Raw genomic sequence first — 17,215 nt, forward strand, 5'->3', positions numbered from 1 at the left:
CTATTCTCCCCTCTTCACTGTGGCTGTCTCTAAATTAATTCATTGATTCTTTGCTCTGCAACTTTTGTTTTATATGTACTGTGCTGGACAATGCGCTGGGCAGGCTGGATAGATTCAGCTTTTCGATTTATGGTGATGGTCTTAGAGAAAGTATGTAAATATCCAAACCTTGAATCGCAGGGAAAAGGTGTTATTGATATATTCTCACAATATTCATCCATTTCTCCCTCTTTACACTCACTCCTACACACCACGAAATCTTTCCTTTCCCCTCTCCACGCACCTGAACGGCACCTTATCCTCTTTCGCCATCTTCAGCACTATTTGCGCTTGATTGCATCTTTTAAGTACTTCCTTTGTTTCTATAATAGCTTTTTCATAAACTTCTCTCCTCTGTTGATTGTTCATATTCTGTACTTCTTCATTACTCGCCCATCTCGACACATCCAACTCCACACTATATTTCTGAAATATCACAGCCAAAACAGCAATCATTTCCACCTACGCGAATTCTTTACCCAGACAAGCGCGTGGCCCCTCGCTAAATGACATGAATGCTCCTTTGACTGGTTAAAACAATGTAAAGCTCTCATTATCAATTTCATCCTTCGCCCAATCCTCATCTTCATCCTCAACAGCATGGATTATCTCTTCGCGCTCTTCCACGTTCCCAACAAGCCATCTTTCCGGTACGAAATCATTCAAATCCGTGCGTCCTTCCTCTAAAACACGATGCGGCCAATACCTAGGGTTCCTATACGTCCCTACATTATTCAGATGAATAAAACATCCTTCCGGCACCAGTTTCTCCACCCAATCAACTGTAACCTTCTGTTCACCTACAGTAATCTTCGGTATTGTATCCGCTATAGGCATTAATCTCAATTCTTCATTCAGCACCGCTCCTACCTCACTATTGTACAGTTTTGGAAATCACGCGAATATGTCCAATTCTGTGGCTTCTTTAAGCCGACAATCAAGTCGATATCAGCCTGCATAGATGTCTGAGATAACACCGAAATAGCTAGGTAGACGAAACAAAGTTGGATGCTGGATCGAGTTGTTTCATGGCCAGCGAGGAGAAATATAAAGGCATTTGACTTAATTTCGGCTTCAGTGAGGGGTAAATCATCGTTTTGATTTAACATTACAGGATCCTTAGAGAGATTCGGAATTTCAGTGGATGCCTTGAGCATGTTCCCTCGGGATTCTTAGTTCATCGGTATAGATATGCCCATTGTAGTTGCAATCTTACCCATTAAATCCATTGCAAATTTGTCATAATCTCCAGCTATTATATGCTTTTTTTTATGTTCGAGTAGTCCGGTAACGTATTCATTTGTTCCTTTAAACGCTTTATACACCTGTCTATGGCGCTTTCTAGGTGAAATTTCTAGAAATATCAGCAGAATGAATGTTTTGAAGGGGGCCTAAGTAACTTACTCAATATCCATTGCGGCCATAACCGTATGAGCTATATCACTATTAGAACCTATCTTTTTCTATGAATTTCATTCCATTGTTACTTACCAGAAGACTACTCAAAACCATGTTAATGTAATCTTTGAATCCCAATGAATGTTCTCCAACTGGTTTACTCAAACCCAAATTCGGCATCGTTTCCCCTTCTATCTTCGAATCCGCATTACTCAGAACTTCTTCATCTCCTTCCCGCAGCTGTGGTACTCCAAATTCCACAGCGCAAATAACATGCAAACTTAAAATTGCCATATGACTCCCCGCATCTTCCACCTTCAACTCATCATAACCATTCTCCCTGCTTCTACCCCTACTCCCCCTCGTCCCTCTCCTCTGCCAAATTCTAATCATCCCCTCCGCTTGCCTAATACTCTCCGCCCAGACTAACTTTATACTTTTGTCACCAAAGCTCTTCCCCACTACTTTTTAATGTCTCCTATATTCCTCTCCTTCAAGCGTCAAAATATTCTTCCCAAAAAACTCCAACACTTTATAATTCTTCACAGGTTTAACAAAGTCATTTTTGCGCGTTGTGAATTGTGCTATTAGCTCTGCGTTTGTCGTGCGTAAGAGATTAAGGTTCGAGGCCGCGAATATGTAGGTGTCTCCATGAGGATCATAAGAAGAGCGGAGATTAAGGAAGGAGTTGCGGTGGTTGGCTATACTATGGGGATGTTAGATGGTTGATGGGCTATTCGCTGGGGGGTTTTGGATTGGGGTAATGGGAATAATTGAGGGTAGAAAAAACTCACTATGGCCATCCCCAAAGCTTCGTCCCAGGTAGTCCTCTCAGAATTGGGATGATAAATTTCAACGTAAGAATATTTCTTAATCCAATTGGCGCAAGGGCTATAACCACCCATTTCGATCAGCACTTTTGTTTTCTTTGACTCCAGACATTAAATACGGTGTACACTCACGCGTCTCAATAACCGGAAATCCAGTTTTTTATGCTCTCCGTCTATATTACAATAATCCATTACATGCATTTCCCACTTTCCATAGCAGAAACGTTCATAGAGCAAGTCCGACCATTCCGAATTCTTCGACGTTCAATGCGATGCACAGTAATTTGGCAGGACGATAAAAAACGAATCACAACTTCCCAAGTTGCAAACAAGAATTCAACATGTAGTTAGAAACCCGTCAATTGATTGATCAAAGAAATGATCTTCCATCACTTTAACCCTAACATGAATAAAAAAAAGCAAGTAGACCGAGTAAAATTCAACATATGTAATCCTTCATACATGTACATGTGTAAGATACGGAGCTGTACCCCTCATTCATAATCTCGACACCTATCATTGTAGCTCGTAATGTAGATAATCCTTCAAAGATGGGTTGCCTAGGTACGCATGTAAGATGAAGGAAAACATGTGGATACAGATAAACATAAGCAGAACCTCCATTCAAAACAACTATTGAATTTTATATGGAGGTAATTATGGAGTCGTTATATTTATTTAATCGTCCATGATTCCCCAAAGATTCCCTCCAAAACCAGGGTGCCGTGGAAGACATCATCTGTACTTCGTAACACAGTCTAGACTTTAAAAGCTCAACGCTCACAGCTGAAACCCACTACTCCCCTGAAATGATAACCCAACCATAACCAATTCCCCTCCCTCGCCCTCATACCGAGGCCGACAACGCGCATTTGGACAATATACTAAAAATAGATTTTTGCCTGAGCTAAAGACGTATTTAGAATTCAATAATGTATTTGTAAGAATAAAATATTCAATTTAGTATCCTCTAGACCGTTAGTTATAGTCGGGAAATATAGTTCGTATATAAGTAAGAACATTAATAACTTTATATATTATATTAAAAATAAAAATCATTTAGTTTAAACTATATATTAGAGACTATTAAAATAGTTATAATTAGAAGATTTATTATAGATTTATATATTTTATTTATATATAAAAAAAAGTTAAAGTTTTAAAATCTTATTATATTTCATCTTCGAAAGAAGTATAATATATTATATTAAGACCTATTAGATTATAATACTTTAATTAACTAATAAGACATTATAAGCGAACCCGGTCGTAGCTAGCGGTCTAGAGGGTATAATCTTAAGGAATTTAATAAAATAGAAAAACAAAAAACTTATATACTAGGGGCCTGCGAGCCCTCAGACTTCTTACTTTTCGAGAAAGTATTATTTAATAAATTTTGTTATTATAATTTTTTAAATATAACTTTTTAAATATAGTTTTTTAAATATAATTTTAAATAGTAGTTGTATTGAGAGCTTACAGGCGAAGTCGATTTACCTTCTTTTAACTTCTTTAATTCTTTTAATCATAATCATAATAATAATAATAATAATAATAATAATAATAATAATAATAATAATAATAATAATAATAAGGAAGTTAATAAACCTTTAATTCGTCTTAAAAACACTATATATAAACTTCAATCCTTTGTATAGGCTTTATATTTGGAGTTAGAATTATAAAAATTATATTATTTAAAAGTTTTAGTTTATTCTATATGATCACTACTTTTTTAATTCTTTATTTAATTTAATTAAGATAATTTTATTGAAAAAGACGATTAATGTTTGAGATGTTACATTATATTATAATGCTAATAAAGTCAAAATTCATTCTAATTAATTAGATCGCTTGAATTATATCTTATTAAGGAAGAGTCTCTATCTTTCGTATATAAGTCGGGTACTCTACTTTCGGGCCACCCCTGTTTTAGGTCATTCTTTACCATCAAAAATCCCAAAAAAATGGAATTTTTAACTTTCTTATTTATCGATAGAATTTATTGAAAATTTGTGTATATATAATTCAGATTGTTTTGAATCTATTCTGAAATTTTTAGATTTTTAGGATTTTTCTATATTGAGATTTAGAGCTTCAAAATATCGATTTTTTAATTTATATAAAAATTATATACAAATTTAGAACTTTTATAAAATCTTTAATAACTTTTTAATAATAATTATTAAAAGAGAACTGTATATCTTTTTGAAAGTTTTGAATTTAAATTTATATAGAAATTCAAAAAAATTAATAAATATAGAGATATAATATATAGTGAGTTTAGAGTTGTATAAGTAATTCCTGTAATTTTGAGGGTATTTTTTTAAATATCTATCTATAAGAAGTTTTCTATTTTTTTTTAATCTTTTGAAATAAATATATTATAAACTTATAATAAAACTTTATAGTTTATTTTTAGTAATTTTTATTAAAAAGTTATTAAAGATTTTATAAAAGTTTTAAATTTGAATGTAATTCCTATATAAATTTAAAAATCGATATTTTGAAGCTTTAGATTTCAATACAGAAAAATCCTAAAAATTTGAAAATTTCAAACTAAGCTAAAAATGATCTAAATTATATATACATAAATCTTCAATAAATTCTATCCATAAATAAGAAAGTTAAAAATTCCATTTTTGGTGTGAAAAGTGGCTTAAAAGTGGCCCAAAAGGGGGGTGGCTCGAAAGTAGGGTACCCGACTTATATAGTGTTATGGTCCTTGCGGACAGTGAGATTATTAAGGAGGTAAACCTCCAATAAAATAGAAGTAGTAAAATGACTTCTTTAGGTGTGATTTTGATAAGTGGCTAGTAGCGGTGCGTTAGTACTATACATCATTATCGATTGCGAGCTCGAAAAGCTCCAAGCTCTAAAAATAAGCCTGACATATTTCGTTTGGATAACAAACCCCAACACACATGATAGTACCAAGCACGTATTCCTAAAGGCAAACCCTGAATTAAGACCCGTTCCATATATTGATATCCTTTCTCATACATGTAGTACCTACACCATACCATTGCCGTTTCCAAACCTTGCCGGCCGCCTGTACCGCACATTTCCTAATTTACCCATCCGTCTCGATTGCATAACCCCTCATCCCTCGATGAGACCCTTTGATATCAGCCATTCGTTACATCCTCATCCCTCAAACTCGTTTCTCACCCTATCTATTTGACTTTAAATATATTATCCCAACTCCTCGGTCTAGGTCGCCGTCCGTCGCTAATATCCGGGCACGCCGGGCAACAGCAAGGCAAGCACGGACACCCGTACGGGCATCAGTGAAAGCCATTTTTTCGCTTGCACGCTACCATCGGCAATTAGAGATTAAGTTTTTGACCCAGTATAGGGGACCTATCTGCTATGAAGCTCTTGGCCCCTCTCAGATAATGACTATGCTGGAAGAAATATTTGAATGTATACTCTCTAATCTTGGAAAATTCTGATCAATTAACAAGTTAGTTAATGATTAATGCTTGATTAGTGTGTGAATATAAGCTGCATGTGATGTACTCAAACACATTATATATCTCTCCCTTTTCATCCTTATTAATCTTCGCATTAATGATAGATAATTGTACCTCATTGGTACGTCATTTCAAATTCACCCTCTTCACCCCGGTAATTTAAGCCTAAAAGCACCTCTCCCTCAAACAAATTCCTAATTAATTCGTTCCCCTACGGAAAGCCTACGGAAATGCAACGGAATGGTCACGGAAAGGGTTACTATAATGGTAGCCAAGAATTTAAAAATGCAAACATTTCAATACATCCAAACAGAATCTAACAAACGCTCAGAAAATCATCAAACGAGGTACGTACTGCGTAAACAAATCAAAGCACCACTTCAACTTTCTACCCCCCAAAAGCTTCTTCATTAAGCTCTTTTAGTCGCTTCGCATACATTCATCCAAACCTCATGATTATGCATATGCAAATCTACAAACGGAATCAGGTACTCTAAATTTTACATTATCCATATGGATAGGCAGGTAGAAGGGTAGGTAACTAGTACATGCACATGCAAATCATACCCGTCTAGCCACCCATTCAACGACACTCAAATCAAAAGAAGTAGGTAACAATATTTGTTGATTATTCCAGGCCTTTTTGCATCTAGCCCCGACTACCGTATACATTCTCGTCTCATTTCTTCTTCTAGCTTTGATTTGCTTTGATTCTCTCCAATCTGCCTGATTTCATTCCCCGCATTTTCATGCTTCTTGCCTTCCAATGCCATATATGCAATATGAGAAAAGGCAACGAATTAATGAGTAGATATGTAAATAAAAATATTCAACTCTCCTAACAATAATTTAGCCTGACTGGCCATCAAGAGTACCGCCTATGAGTTCCATGCTTCAAGTAACCTTTGTGAGTCGAGAAACTGCGTCCATAATTCCATGTACAAATTACCTTCATTCACATGTCCAATCATCCATCTCATATCATTACCCTTAAAACACCAATCCATTCCACAAGATACTATCCCGTACCAATAATTCAATCCATCAACCTCCATTAAGAATACCGTAACAAAGTACCGAAACAAATTGTGCAGGGAAAAAAGAGAAGTTGTCCACGTATTAAATCTCCAAACCCGAGTGAGTCCAGGTTCAAAGTCCAAAGGTTCCATCCAAGGCTAAGCCCAAACTTTTCCACCACAAAACTCTGCCAACCCATTTCAATTCCACCTCCACCCATTCAGTAATATCAATAAAGCGCAAATATCAGTCGCGAAAATGAGAGAACAGTGAAAGAAGAATTCGCATAAAGCACAACACGTAAAAGAAGCGATTTCGAGAAAAAAGAATAGACCACCCAAATCGAACGCTTGCACCACCACCATCTCATCTCATCTTAGTCTCCCCCGATTTCATGCATATAAAATGTTTTCCAGTCAGACATGCTATGATATGATATTCGCTCGTTTTCTCATGGAGATATGCCGTCATCCCACGAGGAGGGTCATAATAAAAGCGCCAATACTCCCCTCCCCTTTGCTTTTGGATAAACCTAAAGAAAGCCGTTTCTTAACCCTGGTGAATATTCGAATCTTGTTTAAGATCTGCATCATGATGGCCATAGTTATTACTATCGAGAAACTCGAATCCTCCATGATGTTGATGGGTGGGGAGTTGATGTGGATGACCAAGACTTCCTGTTCGGAGCTGACTTCCTATTTGGGGAGTTGTGTCGTATTGAGTTCTATGTGGGAGTCCATCGTAGCTACTTTGGACACTGTGGCCAATAGAATGAGATGGTAGCATGGATTGAGAGTTGGGTGGGGGAAGTTGATACGAATTGGAGGAGAAAGATTGCGGAGAATTTGATGTGAACGATTGAGATTGTGGTGATGTTGTGTAAAAGCTTGAGGCCGGAGATGGATTGCTGAAGAAAGATGATGTCCAGCCCACATTTGCCTGTTGGGAGTTCTGGTATTGAGCTGGAGACATGGAAGTGGACATGGAACGTTGAGGTTGGTCTTGTAGGCTTGAGCTACTAGGATCATTGAAATTAATACGCGGTACATATCCAGTAGTTGAATGAATGTAAGAGGAATTGTGCATGTGATCTTCCTGTTGTGGATTATATCGAACCGGGACGTGCCGAGCTGATACATACACATTATCGTGTTCTCTCTGCTGGTTAGACGATGTTCCTTGTTGTGCTTGCTGAACTTGAATGATTGAAGGGGAGACCGAGCTATGCGGAGTCAACATCATTGGCGAGGCTTCTATGTCTTGAGATTGCAAATCATCATCTTCAAGCTTCATACCCTCATCTGGTTCGTCGTCTGAAATCTCAGCACCGTTTCTGTCACCATACATTACTGAAATGTAAGTATCAGGGTCTAACAAGATGTTAGCCATCTGACAGGACAGATTTTAAACAAGAAAAAACACTAACCTCGCTCGCCATTTTTATACTGCTCCTCCATTCGAGCAACCTTAAAAATTTCCTTCAAGAAAGGCTTCTTGGCAGAATTTTCGGGATGATCTTTCTCGGTAAACCAATTCGACATAGCTTCCATCGTAACTTCTTCCAGTTTCTTGACATTGAGGTTCAGTTTTTGAACTGCGGAACATTGCTTATGATATGGCTCGATAATCATCCTCAAGATGTGTACTAACAAACGTATTCGCTCTAATCAAAAGATTAATTACGATGCCTTTGATTCACATAGTGATGCTTAACTTACCAGGTTTCAAAAGGTGATCTGGTTCTCTGTGGCGAACTGATAGATCTCCACTTGTAGCTGGCCACCATGGTGGAGCTTTCTCGGCACCCCCGGTATATGGGTAATGTGTCTGCTTTCTAGGCTCGACGAGCTTTACGAAAGCTTTTCCCATAACCTTACAAGAAGCTTGCTGCATGTCCTTGAAACGACAACTGTAGAATTTCGTAACCTCTTCCTCATCACCTATTCTCAGTAACATCGTCTTCCTCTCTATGATGGGACTTGGTGTCTCTTCACTCGATTCATCATATTGATGATGATATCTCTTAGTCTTTTTCGATCCTGTCGAATCATCATCGTCAGAATCTTCTGAACTTTGTCGAAGCTGACGGTGTCGACGCCTCTTTCCAGAACCCGAAGTGTTTCCTGTAAGTCTCCTCATACCTGGTGCATTGTCCATGCCAAAGTCACTGTACCCGCCCTCTTGATTGTATGCTGTGAAGACGGACATTAGCAAGAAAGACATGGAGACCATTTGAAAGGTGACTGACATGATGAATTTGAGAATGAGGCATCCAGAGCAGCTCTTTGTACAGATTTGTGGAAATCATTCTTCAAGTGTGGTGAGAATATTCTCGGTTGAAAATTCTTTAGAGTTTGGGAAGTGTAATTTACTTCCCTTCCATCGTCAAGAATGGCGATGACTGCAAACTCTTTGACTGGAATACGAGCGCAGGATCTCAATGCTTCCTCCACAGTCTAGAGAAATGTTAGTTGATTCGCTCTCCATGAGATGAAAGGATTGTCACTCAACATACAAGAGCTAGTTCGTGAGGGTGAGGGCGGTGTGGTATAATTGATGTGAGTCGAGCTTCGCTCAAGGCAGGTTGACTGCAATCGAACGATCTCTCCGCGGTATTGGGCCATGATTCACGGCCATAACAATCCCTAGGCTGCATGGGATTCTCATGCCGAACCATATTCAAGAAAGGTATTCAGATGATGAATAGAGTAAGGACCCTAGATTTTTGACTCGAGGCGGTGTGGTTACAAAGTCGAGCTATCGAATTGATGATATACTTGACAAGTCCGTGAGGTATAAGACGTATCAGGAATTAGGAGCACGGGAGACCGCTTTAATGACTGCTCGAAATCTACTGTTGACCAAAACTCAAAGTTAGCGGATTAATCTATGCATATGCATGATACAGATCCGAGTCTGTAAGGAGATCCAAGACATGGAGATGGAAAAAGTAAATCAATGAGGCTTACATCAAAACCAGGTTTATCTTCGTATTAAAATTATAAACTCATGGCAAATATAAGAAAGAATTCACAGAAGGGAAAAAGTGGCGTTGTATCGGGATTCAATTTTGAAGGTAGCACAAAACCAGATTGCAGCCAGATAGGTGGGGGAAGCTGAGTTTATAGTCGCAAATTATCGATTGAGGCGTCAAGTACCCAAGCATGAGACCCAAGAGTGACTATCTTACCATCGCCCCGACCGATTATAATCTTTCCCGATACGAGACCGTACGGACCGATTCTCGGAATTGGGCACCGAAACACTTGTGAGTTGACGTGAGATATGAAATGGTGTATTGTAAGGAATTGAGGTTTTGATGTTTTGAGGGTGAGCGTTGAGTATCTGTCGACACTATCCAATCGACAATTCAATCGCCGCTATATCAAGGAATTGTACGTCCAAGAGAAGATTTAAGACACTCTAATATTGTTCGGAAACCGGCAGTAGTGATTGTTTCAGTTGATTAATTTTTCAATTTTCAAGGACCTTTTTGGGCCTTAATCCGCCGTTTGATCTTCGAACCCTTGGGACCATTAGACGCGCGGGGATTCTGGACTGAAATGATATGTGAGACCAGAATAGATTCTGAGATCAGTGGAGATATAATCAATCGATTGAGATATCGATTGAAGTAAGTATCAGTAACAGATATATGATCGATCCACAACTGTGTGTAAAATGAGCAACTAGATGATAGATCTAGTATCTAGATGAAGGGCTAGATAAAGGAGAGAAAAGTAAGAGAAAATGGCAAGAAGGAAAGAGGAGTTTTAAGATAAGGACAGAAGATTCGAGTAAAGTCCCGTAGGCAATGTACGGTAAAAGGCTGCATGAATGATAGAATGGGTTAGGAGATATGTATGACGCGAAAAGCCCCCCAGTCGCTTGTAGGACACCAAGCTTAAACGAAGCTCTGAAATAAATTCGATGCGCTGTTCAATATGTTATGATTCACGGTTCGTTTGACTTTACAGTATTTATTACTGTTGTGTTCCTATCTGTACATCTAGGCTTGCGTTGCGTTTGCGTGTCGTGCTACCACTCGAGAGGCGGGGGGGGGAAAGAAGGAGGAACGACCAAAAATCGCGACCTACAACAATTGAAATAAGTAAATTAATCCTAGCCAATATCATAATTTATTTTGTCCAAATCCTTTAAGCAGCTTGCCAGAATTTCCAAAGAGGATTTGATCATCACGGAGCACCCAGATTGCTGGGTACAGCTTTCCAGGCCTTGGAAAACCTATTGACTTGATGATTGACGGAAATCCATGTTATCCATGTTTTGGTGTAGACACATGGACCACTACAAAGACCAGTAAGGAATTAGGGTATACCACGCAACGGTTCCTGGGGTTTCAAAATCAATCCTTGAAGGTTGCCTTGCCGTCGTCTGTATTACTCGGCTTGACTTAGTTGACTTAGTGAATTAATGGACTAATGGACTAAGGGATTAAATTGAACGAGGGTGTTGTAACACTCATACAATGCTACGCGATGTGATGCTGGTACAGATGAACCTGGTTATAAGAGCCTAAGAATTTCGAGGCCTAAATGCCCGTATACAGGGGTTACTCGTACATTCAAATTCATTCTTAGTATTTATGCTTATTTTATAGCTTCAGCTTAGTAAATTCGTTATATAAATTTAAATCGAAAACTTAAGTTATTACTATTAAATTTATAAGAGTATTAAGAAATTGAGAACTATATACTTTTATATATAGATATACTCGTCTATGTCAAATTTATTATATAAATTTTCAAAAAAATGAGAAATTTGTCTATATAAAGAGAATACTCGTATAACTCGTACTCATATAGATAGATTTAAGTATAACGTAGTTTATTAGTACATATATTATATTAATATATACACTACTTTTACCTTAATTTACACTTTCAAATCTATATTATTCAATAACAATTGAATTAATTAATTAAAATTATTTAGAAATTAATAATTTAAAATCTATTATATTATTTTGATAGATTCTTATATTATAATTTGTTTTTCTATATTTACTATAATATTAAATAGAAAATACTTTTTTATTAAATTTACTCTTTTTTTAATACTTATTATATTGAATTTGAATATCAATTTTTTATTGAAATAATATATTAAAAGCTTTTTATTTAATAAGTACTTTTCCTTAATATAATTAGGTTCTTTTTATGTATTAATATTTGTTTAATATCTTATTTACTATTTGAAGTATATAAATCTTTATATTCAAAAGTCTATTTTTATAAGTTAATTATTCTATATCTTTAATTAAAATTAATATAATTTTAAATATAAATATAAGAGAACTTAATTAATAATAAGTTATTCGAAATTTAATTATTATTGATTAAAAAAGAGCTTTAATTAGGTTATAAAGGGTTTAAGAAATTCATTAATTTAGATTGAAAGAAAAGGAGATAAATATGTAAATTTGAATATCTAATTTCGAAAGTATAGTTTTAGGATTAAATAATATCAAACCTATTCTTTGAAATTTTGATTTTATATTTTGAAAAATGATTAATTCCTTATATATAATTTTAAAAGCTATAAAGAATTCAATCTTCGAAATATAATTAATATATACTTTGATAAATTTATCAATTCGATTATTATATAAATGTTTCAGATTATTAAAATAATTAATATCAAATAATTCAGTTGAATAACTTGAATATAATAATAAATATAAATATATGATATTATTTTCTTTATAATATATTTGAAAAGTTATTAATTTATAGTTTTTATATTTATTTAGTATTAATATTTAATATTTACTTTTTCTTTAATTCTTAATATATTTATTGAAGTATTTCAATTACTTTAAATCTATTTTATTATTTATTTATCTATTAAATATAAACTTAATAATTTAATTTATAAAAAGATTAATTTTAATATATTAATTAGAGAAATAAATTTATTTTTAAATTATTAAAAATAAGGAAATAATTTCATTTTCTTTATTTCTATATATTATTATTATAATTTATTCTTGATTATTTAAGTATACTGATTTACTTCTACTATGTTTCTTAACATTAATAATAATTCTTATTATAAAGTTTATTTTATTAAAATTATAAAAATCTTTATTCAAAATATTATATTTCATTTATATATTTATAATTAATCGAAATCATTCTTTAAAAAGCTTAGAATCTTTATAAAAAGCTCTTTGAAAATTATAAATATAATTAAAATATATCTTTAATTTTTTATATTGTTTTATAAATCAATATGTCTAAAGCTTTCTAATAGTTTTTCTTTTTTTTTTTGATTTAAGAATATAATTTATTATATCTTTTATTCCTTCAAGTTTAAAAAGAAAATCTCTCGATTTTATATTAAAAATATATAAAATAATCATTTATTCTTTTATTTTAATAAGTTTCAAATTCTATAATCGAAATTTAGTTGTGGGAGTTATTCTATTTATTCTTTAAATAAATGTTATATATATAATATTATATAGTTTAATAGCTTTTCAAATTGAGAGTTTTTTGTCTTTTTTGATAGCTTTAATAGCTAAAAGTATTCTTCCTTCTTTATTATTTGATTGTATAATAAATGATTAATAAATCACATATTGAGATTAAAGAGTGTAAATTGAGGTAAAAGTAATGTACACATTGATATGGTTTATGCATTGATAAACTATGTTATAGACTAAATAATAAGTAGTAATAATCTAGCTATACTCGCTATGCTTACTTTAGTAGATAATCCCTTCGGACTAGATAAGATAAAGATTGATGCAATGATATCTTTACTATCGTAATCTAGTATATTTTTGCAAAGACTGTAATATGCTCACTCCGTATGCAAAATTCGTGTGAATAACCTTTTCGGTTTAGATATAAAAAGACAATTGTCGATTTGTCGATTCTATTTGTGATTCACTGCTTTATTGTTGCTTTCTATCTTTGTGAATTTGTTTCCAATACAAAAAATCAGCTTTATCCTTAATGACACCAAGAAGCACACTTTTCGAATAAAAATCATTTAGTCGAGGGAACTGGTACTATGGAATTAAATCGAAAAACGTGGGGAATCGTGGGGGATAAGGCACCATAATCATGACCATTAACGGCCATTCGACAATTCGAGTCCAGAGTCTAGAATTGATACCAGGTGTAGTGTTGGATTCGAAGAGGGGAGGGCCGAGGCGCATGTTGCGGGAAAGTAATGTTGCGATGAGAATCGAGAGGTAAGCCTGAATGTACATACTTCCAAGACTTTGTGGCTTTTCTTGGTGTTACCATGAAGATTAGGATCCAAATGCATAAATAGATACACACAGTAGACTTATCTGGGTGATAATTCCCGCACATTAAGAATAGAGTTGAATTTGCTCGATAAGTAGAAACTATTCATCTACTCGAGTACTAGTAGAAGTGAAGTTATAATTGAGCTTGGGCTAAAGAAAAATCAGGTCGCTCATGTACTTGGTACTAAATCCATTACTTAATTAATAAGGCTGCTAGTTCCTTTTAATTCTTTTTCTTTACTTTCTTTTTCTTCCTTTCATCTCTATATACCCCCTCGGTAATAAGTACCCCTCTTGACTAGAATGCGGTACGTCAAAAAACCCCTCAACATTTTGAGCCATACCTGCAACGGTACCTAGATAGCTGAGTGAAAAAGCCATGTTATTGGATTCCCACAATTTTTTTGCAATATTCAACCTCAATGCAGATCACTCCGGGCCTCCAAGGGGTCCTAAACCTAGTTTACACTATAGTTTGCGGGGTGAATGACAACCGAAGGTCAATTGGGTGTGACCGATAAAGATAACAAACGACACCAGAACTAACAACCTATAATTATTGAAAAGTTCCTACCAAGACACCTACCGTTGATCTCAAATCAACTCGAATCACTTAACTCAACCATTGAATGATGTGTGGTTTCATACTACGCTTGGTTTTCAGCTTTATAATAGCACCATAAATAATTCACAAACTCATCTGAGATGCGTGATTGTTTACTTTTTTTCTTGGATTTTCTCTATTCCTTCTTCCTTGCTTCCTTTCGTGAATTTCATTTACACCACATTGCTGTTTGTGTAACCAATCTCAGATCGTACAACATGAAAAGAGTAATATGTAGCCAATGACCAACTTGAGGGTTCAAAAACTGGACTTAAAATCCTACGGAGATCGTCTGATCTACCCGAATCCTGCTTTATGGCAAGGATGTTCACGTATGTCCATTCATTGATTCGAAATCTCAATTTTCAATTCATATTCGGCTGGAAGATTGATTGCATATAGCAACAAGAAGTCTCCGCTAATAGCAAAGCCGTACGTAGAATAAGTATGATCGTCCGACCTCGTCTTCCCAGAGCCGACAGATTCGGAGAAAATACCTCGCGATTCAATCGAATATCAAGTGGATATAATATAAAGCACTCCAAATCACATCACCATTGACGTGATGTTCGAGGATATACTCCATTCCCATGATGGTTATCGAAGCGTCAATTATCATCTCGGAGAAAATGAGGGTGTGTGAGATCCCGACCGAAGTTGCATATAAGGAAGCGGTGAAATTCGGTGGCGCATGTCAAGAACTACAAGAAGGCGATTGTAACGATTCATTTTTCCGCCATCCTTGGATTCTAGATATCAGCAATCACCACAGATATGAAAACGTAGCGGTCAGGAAGAGTAATGCTCTTTTTATCCAAGTGGTTCAATTAGGTCATCATCCAATTGACTACAGGTCGCAAATCATCACAAGCTTTCATTGTAGAGACTACATGAAACATTTTAGTGATCCGGGTTCTTGAATTCACCGGTAAAAATACTGCGATGTTCATCGTTGCATGTTACTCTTGATTTACGCCCATATCAGCGTCGTGGCACAAACATACACGAAAGTCCATAATAGATTTGAAGGATGCGTTCGGATCACTTTATTTCAATTATTAAGCAACATTTATTTAACAAATAATGTAAAATAATACATTTATTGAATACAATATATAATGAAATATTTATTTCGGACTTAAGAATTTGAAAAATTATTTGAAATTATTTGATTTCATTTATTTATTGAAAAATAATGTTTACTGAATATAATATATAATAAAATAAATTATTAGGAATTATTTAAATTTAAATAATTATTTTGTAAATATTTTAAGTTTTTCTTATACAATAATTATAAAGCTCGATTTTCAAACTTTACAATTAATATTTAAAAGAAAAACAATATCTCAAAACTTTTTTAATATTCCAAATTATTTTCATTTACATTATTTTTATAAAAATCCTATTATTTAATCTCCTTATAATAATAATCTAGATATTATTTAAATATATTAATGTTTATTAAATATTATATCAAATCAAATATATTAAGAATTAAAATTTATTAGGATTTTTAATAACTTATTAAATTTCAAATATTGAGATAATTTTTTATATAATTTATTTTAATCCGAATAGTATATATATTTTAATAAAATATTTAAAGTTATTTGAATTATTTGACAAATAAAATTGATTAATAATTGAGCTCTAATAATTTCAAAAAAGTGATCCGAACACACCCTAATTGTCGCGTGCCAGGACCATAAATGTTTAGAAACCGTCATAAATTTACATAAGTCTCTCGTGAATTTTGAATAAAATTTCGAGCCAGCTTATTACACACACAATATTTCGCAAGTATTTGCTGTAAGATTCATGACTTTCGTTAAGCCGTTCAGGGGCAATCCATTGGTTCATAATGCTACGCGACATCTCCTTTGACTTTTTCTTTGAATAAATAACATGAATATGTAGTTTCAAAAGATAAATGTTCTTGTCTTCATCTACTCAATTGATATATACAAAAGCGAATTGTTTTACGTTTTACACTTCCTCTGGTATTACTCAAGCTGCTCGACGATGATTCCAATCAATGGCAAAGTCGAGCTCCTCATGTGCGCTTCATATTGTGGTACCAAAAGCTTTGCTGATAGATGCCACTTAAAAATACCATTCACAGAATATATTTACTTTGATATCTCGTTACACGTATTTTCTGGCAGGTTGGGAACACATAACAACAAAGTTGTCCCATTCCTTGCATGTTACTGTGGCATAAAAGGATTAAGTCAACTCGAGCAATGTTCACACGTAGCTCTGAGGTTTTACATGATGTCATAATATTGTGCAAGAGCACTAGATCTTGAAGAAGCACTCGTGTGCATTCTAGAAACCTCGGAGCTAATGCTAATGTGTGCAAGTACCTTACCAATGCCGTATACTGTACATGTCTGTTCATCATTACCATAAGCCTGGCTAAATTGCGAATGCAATCACATATTTGTATGCCAGTCAATCAATCCCTTTTCAATCTCTACTTTCTTGTCACATCATAAGTATGGGTCAACCAAATGTCACACAACGCTCTTGAAATCCTTCATCAATCCTTTCTTATCTAGAC

General features: G+C 34.5%; 2 protein-coding genes across 2 annotated transcripts; both read right to left on the bottom strand.

Annotated features, from left to right (window-relative positions):
• Window positions 1–570: 570 nt before the first annotated feature.
• Window positions 571–2,342, bottom strand: EAF01_006872 (uncharacterized protein; the record flags this gene model as incomplete). The annotated part of the gene is made up of 6 exons (XM_038915126.1): window positions 571–866; window positions 923–1,210; window positions 1,256–1,393; window positions 1,444–1,474; window positions 1,531–1,866; window positions 2,232–2,342. 6 exons carry the CDS (start codon window positions 2,340–2,342, stop codon window positions 571–573), a joined length of 1,200 nt encoding a protein of 399 aa, XP_038768764.1.
• Window positions 2,343–6,353: 4,011 nt separating this feature from the next.
• On the bottom strand, window positions 6,354–10,491 carry EAF01_006873 (uncharacterized protein). Its single transcript, XM_038915127.1, has 6 exons — window positions 9,730–10,491; window positions 9,276–9,614; window positions 9,009–9,216; window positions 8,479–8,952; window positions 8,187–8,423; window positions 6,354–8,130 (listed from the first exon to the last, which is right to left on the bottom strand). Exons 2-6 carry the CDS (start codon window positions 9,435–9,437, stop codon window positions 7,310–7,312), a joined length of 1,902 nt encoding a protein of 633 aa, XP_038768765.1. The 5' UTR covers window positions 9,438–9,614; window positions 9,730–10,491; the 3' UTR covers window positions 6,354–7,309.
• Window positions 10,492–17,215: the final 6,724 nt, after the last annotated feature.

The sequence above is a fragment of the Botrytis porri genome (genome assembly GCF_014898465.1).
Source record: "Botrytis porri strain MUCL 3234 chromosome Unknown BPOR_009, whole genome shotgun sequence".
In the NCBI taxonomy this organism is placed as follows: Eukaryota; Fungi; Ascomycota; class Leotiomycetes; order Helotiales; family Sclerotiniaceae; genus Botrytis; species Botrytis porri.